Source organism: Tachyglossus aculeatus, chromosome 14 (genome assembly GCF_015852505.1).
Source record: "Tachyglossus aculeatus isolate mTacAcu1 chromosome 14, mTacAcu1.pri, whole genome shotgun sequence".
Taxonomy (NCBI): Eukaryota; Metazoa; Chordata; class Mammalia; order Monotremata; family Tachyglossidae; genus Tachyglossus; species Tachyglossus aculeatus.
In genome coordinates this window covers 52252977-52267915 of record NC_052079.1, presented here as the reverse complement: position 1 = coordinate 52267915, position 14939 = coordinate 52252977, and the positions used below count along the sequence as shown (strand labels likewise).

General features: G+C 45.6%; 1 protein-coding gene across 2 annotated transcripts in view; it reads right to left on the bottom strand.

Moving 5' to 3' along the window:
* EP300 (E1A binding protein p300) overlaps positions 1 to 12928 on the bottom strand; it is an 82945-nt gene extending 70017 nt beyond the window's left edge. For both annotated transcript variants that reach the window (XM_038756935.1, XM_038756936.1), the window contains exon 1: positions 12775 to 12928. In XM_038756935.1, coding sequence (XP_038612863.1) covers positions 12775 to 12868 — 94 coding nt within the window. In that variant the 5' untranslated portion in view covers positions 12869 to 12928. The remainder of the gene's footprint in view (positions 1 to 12774) is intronic.
* Between the last annotated feature and the right edge of the window lie 2011 nt (positions 12929 to 14939).

Below are 14939 nucleotides of genomic sequence, written 5' to 3'. Positions count from 1 at the left end.
TGTGAGCCCATTGTTGGGTAGGGACCATCTCCATATATTGCCGACTTGTACTTCCCAAGCGCTTAGTAGTGCTCCGCACACTGTAAGCGCTCAATAAATACAACTGAATGAATGAATGGATTAAAAATCTAAAAAATACTTGTCAAATTGAGATTATTTCCACTCTTTCCACTAACTTTGTCACTAAATCATTATGATTGTAAGATCTATTCCCAAAAGTGGATAGACATCAAATCACTGAGGGATGAACTCCAACTTTCCTCTGCTTTCCTGAGGAACTGAGGCAGGGTAGTGCCCTTTCTAACTCTCCAAGGTTTCACCTGGCCTCTGAACCCAAGTAAAATGAGCACATCTATTTCCTACTTGATAAAGCAAATACTTAAAAAAAAAAAGATTTTGGAACTGCCAAAATTGTCACAGTTAGTGATCTCTAACTTTTTTTTTTTAATATCCCCCTCTTATCCAAAACCTTGCCTGGGAGAGAAGAGACAAAGTCCTCTAGCCCTAACCCTTCCTCTCTCACTCCAGCATGACTATTGGGAGGAAGCCCCAGGGACAGGAACTGCTCTTTGTAACCAGAGCTAGGGGCCCATCCTCAACCCAGCCCAGATTTCCAACACTCTCATCAAACACATCCTCAAAACAAACTACTGACAGGAATTCTGGGGAGGGTATGTGATGGGAAACATTCTGCAACTGTCCTGGAGCCCAGTGGCCCTGGAAAGCTTCCTCTAATGCCTTCTCTTCCCAATCCCCTGCTTAATTTGTGGTTAATGGAATAGCGTCATCCCCACATGCAAGGGAGCACAGATCTAAAAACATGCAGCAACATAGGGACTGAACCCCAGGAATCACCCTGCTCTCAACTTTGGCCAAAAAAAATAATAAAAATTGTAAAATTTATTTCCTTTCATGACTACACTGACTTTGAATACCTAAATTTCAGCTGTCATTAGGTACTTCATATATAAGCTCTGAAGGAATAATCTTCAGTCCTACACTTCAATCATGAAACCCTGCAAAAAGCAACTGCAACAAAGAGCAAAATACTTTTACCCCAGAGGCTGGGATAGTTGGGTATGAGTAAGTCTAAGAGCACACTTACGTTCATGAATAAAACCTCAATGCCCAGAACTTCAGTTTTATCAGCTATCTTTATACATTATAGTAATAACTGTAGGAAGCAGAATGGCATATTGGCTAGAGCCTGGGCATCTGGCTCTAATTCTGGCTCCACCACTTGTCTGCTCTATGATCTTGGGCAAGTCACTTAACTTCTCTGTGCCTCATTCATTCACTGTCATATTTACTGAGCGCTTACTGTGTGCAGGGCACTGTACTAAGCGCTTGGAAAGTACAAGCTGGCAACATACCTCATCTGTAAAATGGGAATTGAGACTGTGAGCCCCGCTTGGAAAGTACAAGTTGGCAACATACCTCATCTGTAAAATGGGAATTGAGACTGTGAGCCCCACATGGGACTTTGTCCAACCCAATTTGCTTGTATTCACCTCAGTACTTAGTACAGTGTCTGGCATATAGTAAGCATTTTATTACATTATATATTATTAATAATAATAGTATTTGTTAAGTGCTTATTATTTGCCAAGCACTGTTTTACAAATACCATAATTCTCTATATGTTGCCAGCTTGTACTTACCAAGTGCTTAGTAGAGTGCTCTGCACAGAGTAAGCGCTCAATACGATTGAATGAATGATTATATCTGTATAAAATACATATGTATATATGTAGCTTTAAAATTGTTTTTAAGAGCCCTTTGGACAGATGCTTTGGTGATGATCTGTCGGAGAGCCTTATTCTTCAAAAATAGGTAGTTACTAGATAAGATTCAGGATGAGCTCTAGTTTAACCCTGGTCCTGATCACTTTCAGTCTCTCCACCAGTGGGAGTCAATTGGCCTGGGCACATTCTGGTCAGAATCTGACTTTGGCACTCAGCCAGTCAGCTCTACCTTCACTTCCTTCTCACTAGAGAAGGAGTTATGCCGGATCCCACCTTCTCTCTCCTCCACATTGGAAATGTGATTGGAAAAAGAAGGAAGCAGGCTATGGCCTAGTCTTACTATCCGCTTCAGGAGAGTCCAACTCAACCTCCAGACGAGCCCTGAGAGAAGCAGAGTAGCAGCACTCGCAGACCCGCCTGCTGCCACCGCAAAGAGAGTTCAAACTCATGCCAAATTTTGTAATTCTGACCGAATCTAGTCTCTACAGTAAGTATACCGAGGTAGTTGATCCTAATGGAAAACACATAAATTTGGAAGTCAGGGATTCTAGACTTCTTTTACCAGCTCTTCCCCTGACCTGCTGGATGCCCTTTAACCAAATATCAACCAATTTTACTTCTTCTACATTCATCTGTGAAACTGGGATACTATCTCCCTTATAGCGTTATACAAGGAAGAACCACCGAAGAAAAACAAAGAAATGTTAAACACTTGGTTGAACCAACTTGAGAAATGACTGTACTTGAACTCAACTTTTGTAGTTAGCCCTCGATATTAGTAGTATCGTAATTACAGGCTGATGTAAACCCTCTATTTCCACTGCCCATCACGCTGTGTTGCCATTAGTTTGCCAAGAGTTTTCATAGGTGAAGAGTTTATGATTCCACTTAAACCAGACAAGTGACAACCTGCTCCTACCGACAGTACAAAAACATTGATTAGAATTGGACAGTTTGCTAAATCCTTGAAAGAGCTGTAAAACCTAAGGGAGCGATCAATCAATCCTACTTACTGATAAGTGCTCAATAAATACAATTGATTGATTACTGAGCCCTGTGTAGAGCACTCTACTGAACGTTTGGGTGTGTACACTCTAACAAAGTTGGTAGACACATTCCCTGCCCACAAGGAGTTTACAGTCTAGAGGGGGAGCACGACATTAAAATAAATTACAGATATGGGCACAAGTGCTGTGGGACTAAAGGGTACATATCCAAGTGCGACACAAAATGGAGAGGGCTTAGTTGGGGAAAGCCTCTTGGAGGAGATGGGACTTCAATTTGAAGATGGGAAGAATGACAGTCTGTCAGATATGAAGGGGGGAGTAATAATAAGAAATATGTTGAGCAAAAATTTTAAGGAACTCCAAAGTTTTTCCATGTTTCCAAATTGACAGATGTCTACCACAGAAGAAAAATCAAGTAGCAAACATGGCACTGTCTTTAAAACTACATAGGACTATAAAGAAATTAGTGCTTTAGTAAAATTCTAAAAATCTTCATCATAAAAGCTTCGCATAGGCCAGTTTGAATCAAAAGTGATTTCTACTTAGAAAAATATTATCACTTTCAGCTCGAACTCAACATTTTCCATTTTTGTTTCCTCCCAAATCCAACAAAGCCTACATTAACACCTTAAAGCAGTTAAAAAACAAAAACTGGAAGATCAACTCAGTGTCATGTGGTAAGAGCTGAAAAATAATTTTTCCAAGTGACAGCCTTCCCTCATTTAAAAATTTAAAGTAAAAAGTCCCTCTAGGCTGTAAGTTTGTTGTGGACAGGAAATGTGTCTACCTCCTCTATTATACCATCCTCTTCAGTAGCTGCTAAATGGAGACAAAACTGCGCGTGAAACTCTACCCACTCCACAATTCAAGTTAGTCATCTATTAAATGGCACTGTCAGTGATTTGAACCAAAAAGCAAACATCAGTTCAAACTGTTACTATTCCTCAAAGCAAATTTGAGGCTGGCGATTTTGATGATCTCAAACCATACTGAGTGGCAGTACAGATTTCCAGCTCTTGAGTAAAATTTGACTGTTGTACTGGACTCTCCCTAATGCTTCAAACAGTGCTCTGCACACACTAAGTGCTCAATAAATACCACTGATTGATGGGTACACTGCTAGGTAGCACTTATGATCTACACGGCTGAGTTCTCATCTACCCCTGCACTAAATTTTTGCTTTACTGTATGCAAATTCATACCTCAAAAATACTCAAATATTTGAACTATGAGATCTCCAGACAGCTTTTAGCCCAGTGATGTACACTGTATACGCCGAGACACAGGTATTTACACATCAAACAAGAACTTGGAGGAGTAACTGCTCCTTGACACGAGAAAGTGTCAATTCTCAATCTCGTGCTTTCCTTCCCATCTCCTGGACAGCAAAGAATAGAAAAGGAATAGCAAAATTAAGCTGACGGAAAACTACACTGCACCAGGAAAAAGGGGCTATTATACACGTCAGTCCGGAACACTTTGTACACCACCTTTTATCCAACAGTCAACCCAGTGGCTGCCTCACTCTGGCCTCGAACATGGACTTAGAAGAACAAGAATCTCTTCCCAAGGCTGCACCTCTAACTAGGAATGGGGTTCCAATCGTGTAGTTCAGGCTGATTTGAGTGACCTTATACAAACTGCCACTGCTAACTGGCTCTCAACCATGGTGGCAAATTATCTTCATGTCACAAAGAAGAAAAAGCCTAGTCTGACAAGCCTAAAGAAATAATGAAAAGGTTTTGAAAGGTAACACAAGACAAAAGGGAGCCTTAGTGGACAAGTATCACGTCCAGGGAGTCAAAAGACCTGGGTTCTAAACCAGCTCCGCCATTTATGTGCTGAGTGACCTTGGGTTAGTCACTAACTTCTCTGTGCCACAGTTCCCTCATTGGCAAAATGGGGTTTCAATACCTTTCCTCCCTCCTTCTTGGACTGTGCGCCCCATATGGACTGTTCAGCGCTTAGAACAGTGCTTTGCACATAGCAAGCGCTTAACAAATGCCAATTATCATATGGGATCTGATTCTCTTCTACCTACCTCACTGCTTAGTACCACTATTACTATTGTCCTGGTGGGTGTTCTCCAACTCCCTGGACCTATGAATAATAATAATAATGGCATTTATTAAACACTTACTATGTGCAAAGCACTGTCCAATTCTAACCACCCATCGTCCTTCCAAAGCAAAAGAAACAGAGAGGAAGGGATAGATTCTGGAGATGTTACGAAGATAGAACCGATGGGGGAGAGAAGAGTCAAGGATAGTGCCACGGGCTGGGTCTGGTGACAAATTTAACAACGGGTTGAAAAAAATTCTTGGATTCTGGCACTGATGCTATTTGATCCTTTAGCCAGTGCACATTACAGGAATTTGATACTAATATGTATTGCATTTCTACACGGTAGGGCTCAAAAATGTCAAGGTGAGCTCTTGGGGACAGGGCAGTTGATGTGAAACCAGGCACTCTTGATTGGCCCAAGTGGCCACCTGGGAAGCAGTGCACGCCCTTCTTCTCAACCCATCACTAACATGCCTGAGCTCAGACTACCTGTCCCCACTGAGGGGACAGATCTGAAGGGAAGAAGTCCAGTTGCAAGGGACCCATCAGGCCACCATGCTACCCCAGGGTCGGGATGTTGGGACTAGTGGTATGTGCCATCGAATACACCTGTCCTACCTATACGGTTATTAATATTAAACTGGTGCTTGCCATTAGTTCTGCCGCATGGGTGAAGAAAAACATAAAATTAACCAGTGATATTTACCTAGTGCTTACTGGGTGCAGATCACTGTATTAAGTGCTTGGGAGAGTCTATTACAGCAGCGTTTATAGCATGTTCCCTATCCACGAGGAGCTAACAGTGTGGAGGGGAAATCTAGACCAAACACCCACAAGTTACTCATCTGTATTACACCCGTTCTCCTACAACAGGGGAGTTGCATTCTTGCAACACCCCAGAGGGGAGGTCTCCTGTACCAATGTCACCCACTACACACAAAGCCGTTTCTCCAGTAGCCCCCGTATCCAAATTGGTTTACATTGTAGGACAGTTCCTTAATTCCATACAGGCTAGCCAAAATGCAGAGTGAAAACACTTGATGTGGCAGACCTGAACCTAGTTTTCTCCAAAAGTATGAAGCACCTGATCCGATGGCTATCCACTTTAGGGGCATTAACGTTCCACCTGAAAATTTTCTAAACACACCCACATCATATAGGCACAACAACAGTCTTTTTTATTCTTTTTAATGGCATCTGTGATGCGCTTACTATGTGCCCGGCACTGTACTAAGTGCTGGGGAAGATACAAGTGAATCAGGTTGGACACGGCACATGTCCTACATGGAGCTCACAGTCTTAATCACCATTTTCCATATGAGGTACGGAGAAGTTAAGTGATTTGCCCAAGGTCACAGCAGGCAAGGGGCAGAGCCGGGATTAGAATCCAGGTCTGTGCTCCATGCACTAGACCAGACTTGGACATCGCTACTTGGATGGCACCTCAAACATGTCCGAAGCTGAGCTCATCTTCCCTCCTAAATCCCCTCCTTTCTCCAGTGTTCTCATCACCACTGCCAAATCACCCTTCTCCCTGTCTCACAAGCCCGCTAACTTCCGTATTCAGGCAATCACCAAATCCTGTCGATTCTATCTCCATAACTACATATCCAGAATCCATCACTTCCTCTCCATCCAACCTGCCACCCCACTGGCCCAAGCACTTGTCATAGCCTGCCTACTCCTGCATCAGCCTCCTTTCTAAGACCTCTTTGCCTCCAGTTTCTCCCCTCTCCAGTCCATACTTCATTCTGAATACACTGGTCTGAACAAGTCTCCTCTCTCTTCCTCCTGCCCTTCCACACCCACTTGAAGCAGAAACTCCTAACCATTTGTGACACACAATAAGCTTCCTTTCCACCATTTATTCTAACTGCTACTGCAATCAAGCCCATGTATTTTGCTCCTCTAATCCTGTCTCAGCTCTCTAGCCACTGACCCCCTTGTTCACCCTCTCCTTCCTGCCTGAAAATGCCTACGGCTTCAATCTGAAAGGCTGATACTTTCCCCATCTTCAAAGTACCACATCTCCTCCAAGTAGCCTTCCCAGACTCATTTCCCTACACTACTTTCCCTCTCTCCTGTGTCACCCATGCAACCCTTTAAGCATCTGGGCATTCACCCCACTGCCCACCCTCACAATACTTATGTACATATCTTTATACTTGTTTGCTTCCCCTAACTATAATTTCTTTTAACGCCCACCTACCCCACTAAATTGTAAGGTCCTTGAGGTCAGAAATCACATCTACTAACTCTGTTGAACTTTTCCAAGCACTTAGGATAGTGTTCTGCAGAGAGGAAGCCCTTAATACCATTGAGTTCCACAAACCAGACCTCAACTGGGTTGGCACCCATTTTTACAAATGTTACCCCATGAGAATAACCACTTACCAAGCCTACTACATTTTACCAAAAGAATGTTAATCATTCCTGTTAGATTATAGTCAAAAGATTGTAAAAGATTTTTTTTTAAGTTTAACTCAAAACTTAGTGTGCTAAAAATTAGGAGCCAAAAAAAAACGAAAAAAGAAGGGCAGTGGACACTTCAGTTAAAAAAACAACCAGAAGTTTCATTTTGGGTCATTGTCTATGTAACAGCCTGGAAACTCAAGTTTCAATATGGCTTTAATATACGCTGTGTCGTTTGATAAGTCACCTACCAACTTGGAATTCAGTTGCTTCATCTGTAAAAAATAGTGTTCTAGTCAAAATATTGGATGCTAGTGAAACACATTCTAAACAGGCCTTACTTTACCAACGGGAGGATATCTAAACCATTTAGTAGAAAGCCTCCTAGAGGGACTGAAGAATGCAATAAGGAATCTCCAAAGCTACTATAGTCAGTTTCAAAAACAGAATCCTCGCCTACCTTTACGAAACATTTTTTCAATTAAGCACACCCAGATTTTAAGTTAAGAACCTACAATTTTTAAATTACAAAGAACCAAACGTGCCCCATAACCAATTTGAAGCAACATACTTACTACTTGCCATTCATTTTCAGACAATAGGAAAGTAAGCTCACAAGCAGTAAGTTTTTCTTCACGTCCCCCTGCAGACCACACATGCACAAAAAGGGATAGTTTTTTTTGGGGGGGAGGGGGGCTAAGGCAAAAGTTATTTGTACTACTGCAGTACAGTCTGACATCAGGAGGGAGAAAAAAATCTATTCTGACTTCAAAATTGGATAAAGCAGTTAAAGGAAAAGAAAGGCGCATTATTATGAGAAAGTAGCTATTAATTCATTGATGAACAAACAGCATTTATAAAAACTCACTTTAACGTGTTTGGGATGATCTCCATCATTCAAATGTATTTCAAGGGGTAACGGTTTGTGTGGGGAAACAGAACACATAATGAATTACACTCTTACAGTAGTCTTCAGGCTTAAATCTTGAAAAATCAATGGTGTACTGCCCACGGTACCATTCAGGTGGTGAAGTAATCTTTTCAGGTTTGGAATTCCCAAAACCAGAATAAAGCAAACTGAAAATATGTTCAGTCCTCTATAAAATGGGTGGAGATTGCAATATACATAAAGCATAAGTCTCTGAATTCTCACCTGCTCAGTAGTAAAGGTCTTAAAATAGACACTTTTTGCTCCCACCTTTTATCTTGGGAAGGGGAAGCCCCTAAATTCGTACAGATGAAATCTGTGGATTATCTAAATAAATGAAGGTGCACTGCACCAAACTACATACTACGGTACCAGAGAAAGAGCAAAGAAAAAGCTCGGAATAATGAAGGAACACCACGCTGAAACATGACAAGACTAGCTAAGATGCAGAAATATGTTGGGGTCGGAGGGAATTTTACCATTTTAAATTTGCTAGATTCATTCATTCATTCAATCGTATTTATTGAGCGCTTACTGTGTGCAGAGCACTGTACTAAGCGCTTGGGAGGTACAAGTTGGCAACATCTAGAGACGGTCCCTACCCAACAGCGGGCTCACAGTCTAGAAGGTGGAGATACCCATCTTCATACACCTCAGGAATGACTTACAACATTACTTAAAATTTCCAAAACCTAGATAGTACTGTGACCAATTTCTGCTGGCCAAGTCACCTGTGATTAACCAGTCAACTTTCCAAAAACATCTGTTATTTTGTCCTTTACCACCTGCATTCTTATGAAAACTTGTAGAACTCACATATGCATTTACTGACTGGGAAAACACCATTTATCCAAGTTTAAACGTTCTTTACTGCTCCCCAAGCTTGTTGCAAGTCAAAATACTGCATGCCCTTTTTGTGGGGGGAAGGGGCTGGGCTTTCTGATTTGAATACTACACCTCATTTTCCCAAGTAAAATAATCGGGAAGAGGGAAAAAAAATTGCTGCCTTAAAGAATTTCACCACTGCCAACATATATAAACTGATCCTCAAAGCCGGACTCCAATGAGCCCACAAGGAAACATTTCTGCTGCCTTATTAATACCACCATCTCCAGAAGAAACTCCAAACATGTCATCTCACCGTTCTTACCCTATAAAATGGTGCCTACTTACAAACGTGATTAAAGTTCTTCGCAAACTTAAAGGGTAGATTCGGATAGCCAATTCATGAACATCCGTCATTCACAATTATCTGTGGAAGGGAAGACGGTCTAAACTATTTCTGGTGGTATACTGGCTACTCCCAGTTAAACCAGCGCCTAAATGAGGCTGAATATTCATAGTGGGCAGCCAAAACATCTTGTTTACTGTCAAATGGCCAGCCATTTTTCCCCTTCATTTTCCTGGCTAGCTCAAACCACTACAACAACGGAGCAAGGAGGTTGGTGGCCATCAGGGATAACAACACTATTTAACTAAATGTGCAATGGGAAGGAGGGGTTGGAAAAAAGAGTCCCTGAAATTCTCTTCTGGTCATAAAAAAAAAAGTCCCAAAATGATTACGCTGGTGTGGTTCACAGAAATAATTTAGAACAAAGTAAAATCTGAAATTCTCATCTTCAAGACAGTCGAGGCATAGAAAGGTAAGCCCCTCATTGTTAGCTTCCAGTACAACCAGTACAGGTCTGTTGGATATTGAGACACCTACAACTTCTATCCCTTGGTTTGATTTCAAGGCAGCTATGGCGTTTCCACACAAACCGGTTTGTTCCTCTCTAGAAAATCATGCCCCCCCCCCCCCAAAAAAAAAAATTCTGCGCGTGTGTATGTGCAAAGAAAACCCCTCTCCCTTTCCCCCAACCTGATAAGCCTAGATGGGAGTTTCAGACATTTTGGTCTCGCAGCAAAGAAATGGGAGATGCAAAATGAGCTATGCTCCATATTGATTCTGAATGCAAATAAAGAAAAAAAACGCTATGTGTTTGTTGTTAAGACAAAAATAATCTTGCTAAAGCCCACAAGTCAATCCCCATCCACAACCTTAAAAAAAAACCAAGTAAACAATTTAAACCAAAACAGCCTAACCGTATCCGAGATCCTTGACCAAGGGGAAGAAACACCGAAAGGGAAAAGTAGAAAGTAAGGGAAATAAACAGGAGTCGCCTACGAGGAGAGGGGTTCCGAATCCCTCTTTTATGAACCGAATGGAAATTCTGAAACTGAAAACGACATGAGGGGGCCTTACGGAATTTCGAAAATAATCAAGGGGGGGGCGTGAACCCCAGTCCCCAATTCCACGATTTAAAGTGGGCAGTCGCGACATCCCTACCCGAGTCGGATTCAAAAACGCCAAGATGACATAGCGCTGCCGTGATCTTTTAGAAAAGCGAGGAAATGAGGGGTTCGGGGGAGGACCCCAACATCGGTGGGGACTTCTTTTTTTTATCTTCTAGACTGTGCGCCCACTGTTGGGTAGGGCCCGTCTCTATATGCTGCCAACTTTTACTTCCCAAGCGCTTAGTACAGTCCTCTACATACAGTAAGCGTTCAATAAATACGACTGAATGAATGAACGAATCTCGCAGATGCACCTTAAAAATCCCGGAGGGGAGAGAGAAGAAGCGGTGGAGAGAAAGGAGAAGGGGAGACGGGGGGGGGGGGGGGGGGGGTATGGGGAGATTAAGGAATTCATTCGTTCATTCAACTGTATTTATTGAACGCTTACTGTGTGCAGAACACTGTACTAAGCGCTTGGGAAGTATAAGTGCTATAGAGCCGGTCCTTACCCAACAACGGGCTCACAGTCTAGACAACAAAATGGGGAGGGGGGTTCAAGCAGGGGAAGGGTGGAAGGTTAAGGAATTCATTCGTTCATTCAACCGTATTTATTGAGCGCTTACTATGTGCAGAGCATTGTACTAAGTGGTTGGGAAGTAGAAGTGCTATAGGGCCGATCCTTTCCCAACAACGGGCTCACAGTCTAGACAACAAAACGGGGAGGGGGGTTCATTCAATCGTATTTACTGAGCGCTTACTGTGTGCGGAACACTGTACTAAGCGCTTGGGAAGTAGAAGTGCTATAGAGTCGGTCCTTTCCCAACAACAGGCTCACAGTCTGGACAACAAAATGGGGAGGGGGGTTCATTCAATCGTATTTATTGGGCGCTTACTGTGTGCAGAGCACTGTTGAGAAGTAGAAGTGGTATAGAGCCGGCCCTTTCCCAACAACGGGCTTGCAGTCTAGACAACAAAATGGGGAGAGGGGTTCATTCAATCGTATTTATTGCGCGTTTACTGTGTGCAGAGCACTATACTAAGCGCTTGGGAAGTAGAAATGCTATAGAACCGGTCCTTTCCCAACAACGGGCTCAGTCTAGACAACAAAATGGGGAGGGGGGGTTTCCTTCAATCGTATTTACTGGGCGCTTACTGTGTGCAGAGCACTGTACTGAGCGCTTGGGAAGTGCTACAGAGCCGGTCCTTTCCCAACAACGGGATCAATCTAGACAACAAAATGGGGAGGGGGGTTCCTTCAATCGTATTTACTGGGCGCTTACTGTGTGCAGAGCACTATACTAAGCGCTTGGGAAGTAGAAGTGCCATAGAGCCGGTCCTTTCCCAACAACGGGCTCAATCTAGACAACAAAATGGGGAGGGGGGGGTTCCTTCAATCGTATTTATTGGGCGCTTATTGTGTGTAGAGCACTGTACTGAGCGCTTGGGAAGTGGTACAGAGCCGGTCCTTCCCCAACAACGGGCTCAGTCTAGACAACAAAATGGGGAGGGGGGGGTTTCTTCAATCGTATTTACTGGGCGCTTACTGTGTGCAGAGCACTGTATTAAGCGCTTGGGAAGTGCTACAGAGCCGGTTCTTTCCCAACAACGGGCTCACTCTAGAGAACAAAATCGGGAGGGGGGTTCCTTCAATCGTATTTACTGGGCGCTTACTGTGTGCAGAGCACTGTACTGAGCGCTCGGGAAGTAGAAGTGCCATAGAGCCGGTCCTTTCCCAACAACGGGCTCGGGGTCTAGACAGCAAAATGGGGAGGGGGGGGTTCATTCAATCGTATTTACTGAGCGCAGAACACTGTATTAAGCACTTGGGAAGTGCTACAGAGCCGGTCCTTTCTCAACAACGGGCTCAGTCTAGACAACAAAATGGGGAGGGGGGGGTTCCTTCAATCGTATTTACTGGGCGCTTACTGTGTGCAGAGCACTGTACTGAGCGCTCGGGAAGTACTACAGAGCCGGTCCTTTCCCAACAACGGGCTCAGTCTAGACAACAAAATGGGGAGGGGGGGGGGGGTTCCTTCAATCGTATTTACTGGGCGCTTACTGTGTGCAGAGCACTGTACTGAGCGCTCGGGAAGTACTACAGAGCCGGTCCTTTCCCAACAACGGGCTCAGTCTAGACAACAAAATGGGGAGGGGGGGTTCCTTCAATCGTATCTACTGGGCGCTTACTGTGTGCAGAGCACTGTACTGAGCGCTTGGGAAGTACTACAGAGCCGGTCCTTTCCCAACAACGGGTTCAATCTAGACAACAAAATGGGGAGGGGGGGGTTCAGGGAGGGGAAAGGGAAGAGTGTAGCCCCCCCCCCCGCCCCCCAGGACTAACCTGTGCCGTCGCTGGCTGACACGGAGAGCGCCGGGGAGGAGAGTTTAGGCCTCTTGGCTGAAGGCGGCCCCGGCTCCACCACATTCTCGGCCATTTTTAATTCTTTTCCGAGCCCCAAGCGGAGGGCGGGGGAGCCGAGGCTGGCCCCCAAACCTCCCCCCTTCCCCTCTCACAGAAAGGGGGGGGGGGTCGGACCCCCCTCCCGGCCCCTCCTGCCACGGACTTGTTCCTTTTTTTTTTTTCTTCTTCTCCTCCTCGGCCCTGGCGGAAATTTACACCGTTGGGGGGCCCTTATTTCTCCCCCCTTCTGGGGCCGGGGGTGGGATAAAAAATAAAAATTAAAATTAAAAAGAGGGCTGTTGAGCAGATCCACGAAAGGGTTGTTTCCTCCGGGTCTAGGGGTGGTGGTGGTGGGCCATCCTCCGCCTGTCGGGCCTTTTGGTCGCCATCCTCCTCCTCCTCCCCATCGCCCCAACACACCTCCTCCTCCTCCTCCCCAACCCTCCTTCTTCCTGCCTCCTCCCCGGCCCCTAAATGGCCGCGGGCCTCGAGGGAGAGGAGCCGGTCCTTCGCCGCCTCACATGGTGCCGCCCCGAAAAAAAGAAGAGCGTCGCCGGGGGGACGACGGGGCTGAGGGGAGCGTGAGGGGGGGGGGTTATGTAATGGTGCCCCCTTCTCCGTCTCCCCGGGGGGGGGGTGTGATGGCGGGAAAAAGGTCGGCTCTCCCCCTCCAACCCCTTCCCTGAATCCCCGCGACCACCCCTCGTCCCTTCCCCGCCCTTCCCTCCTTCTCTCTCCCCTCACGGCCCCCCCCACCGCCAGTCTCGCACACAAACAAAATGGCGGCTGTTGTTTCTTCCCTCTCCCGAGTCCTCCTCACAGGGGGAGCGGCGGCGGCGACGGCGGCGGCCGGAAGTGAGCCAAGCCGAAAAAAAAAGGGGGTGGGACTTTAAGGGGGCGGGGCTTCCTAAGGGGGCGGGGCTTGGGCCGCGGCGCCTCGCACAATGGGAAGGCAGGGGGAGCCGGGGGGCGTGGCCTGGAGGGGTCACGTGACGCGGCGGAGGGGCGCTTCCGCAAACTCCCCCCGCCCCCCCGGCGGCGGGCCTTAAAGGGGAGGGGCCGGCGCGATTTCTCGTCGGAGGAGAAGGCGCTTCAGTGGCTAAGCCGGGCCTAGGTGGGGGGGGGGGGGCGGTTAGCGAGCCTGTGCGAAGCGCTGGGAGCACTCATTCATTCATTCAGTCGTACTTGTTGAACGCTTGCTGAGGGAAATTCATTCATTCAGTCGTACTTACTGAGCGCTTACCGCGTGCAGAGCACTGTGCTAAGCGCTTGGGAAGGACAACTTGGCAACATCTAGAGACGGTCCCTACCCCACAGGCGGGTGGCCTCGGGAAAAACGTTCTCTTTTCCCCAACCTCCGCCCGTCCGGTTTATTTTTTTAAAAAAGCACATTATACACACACACAAAAATCATATTATGCACACAAACACCCCCCCAGGGCCTTCCCACTTCCCCTCCAATGCGCACGAAATACTCATTATGGCACTTGCCAAGCAGAAATGCGGCAATAATAATAATAATGATGATGGCATTTGTTAAGCGCTTACTATGTGCAAAGCACTGTTCTATTCATTCATTCAGTCGTATTTATTGAGCGCTTACTGTGTGCAGGGCACTATACTAAGCGCTTGGGAAGGACAAGTTGGCAACATCTAGAGATGGTCCCTACCCCACAGCGGGCTCACAGTCTAGGGGCAGGCGGGTGGCCTCGGGAAAAACGACCTTTTCCCCCAACCTCCACCCGTCCAGTTTATTTTTTTAAAAAAGCACATTATACACACACATACACACACAAAAAAAGCACAGTATACACACAAACAACCCCCCCCAGGGCCTTCCCACTTCCCCTCCAATGCACACGAAATACTCATTATGGCACTTGCCAAGCAGAAATGCGGCAATAATAATAATAATGATGATGGCATTTGTTAAGCGCTTACTATGTGCAAAGCACTGTTCTATTCATTCATTCAATCGTATTTATTGAGCGCTTACTGTGTGCAGGGCACTATACTAAGCGCTTGGGAAGGACAAGTTGGCAACATCTAGAGATGGTCCCTACCCCACAGCGGGCTCACAGTCTAGGGGCAGGCGGGTGGCCTCG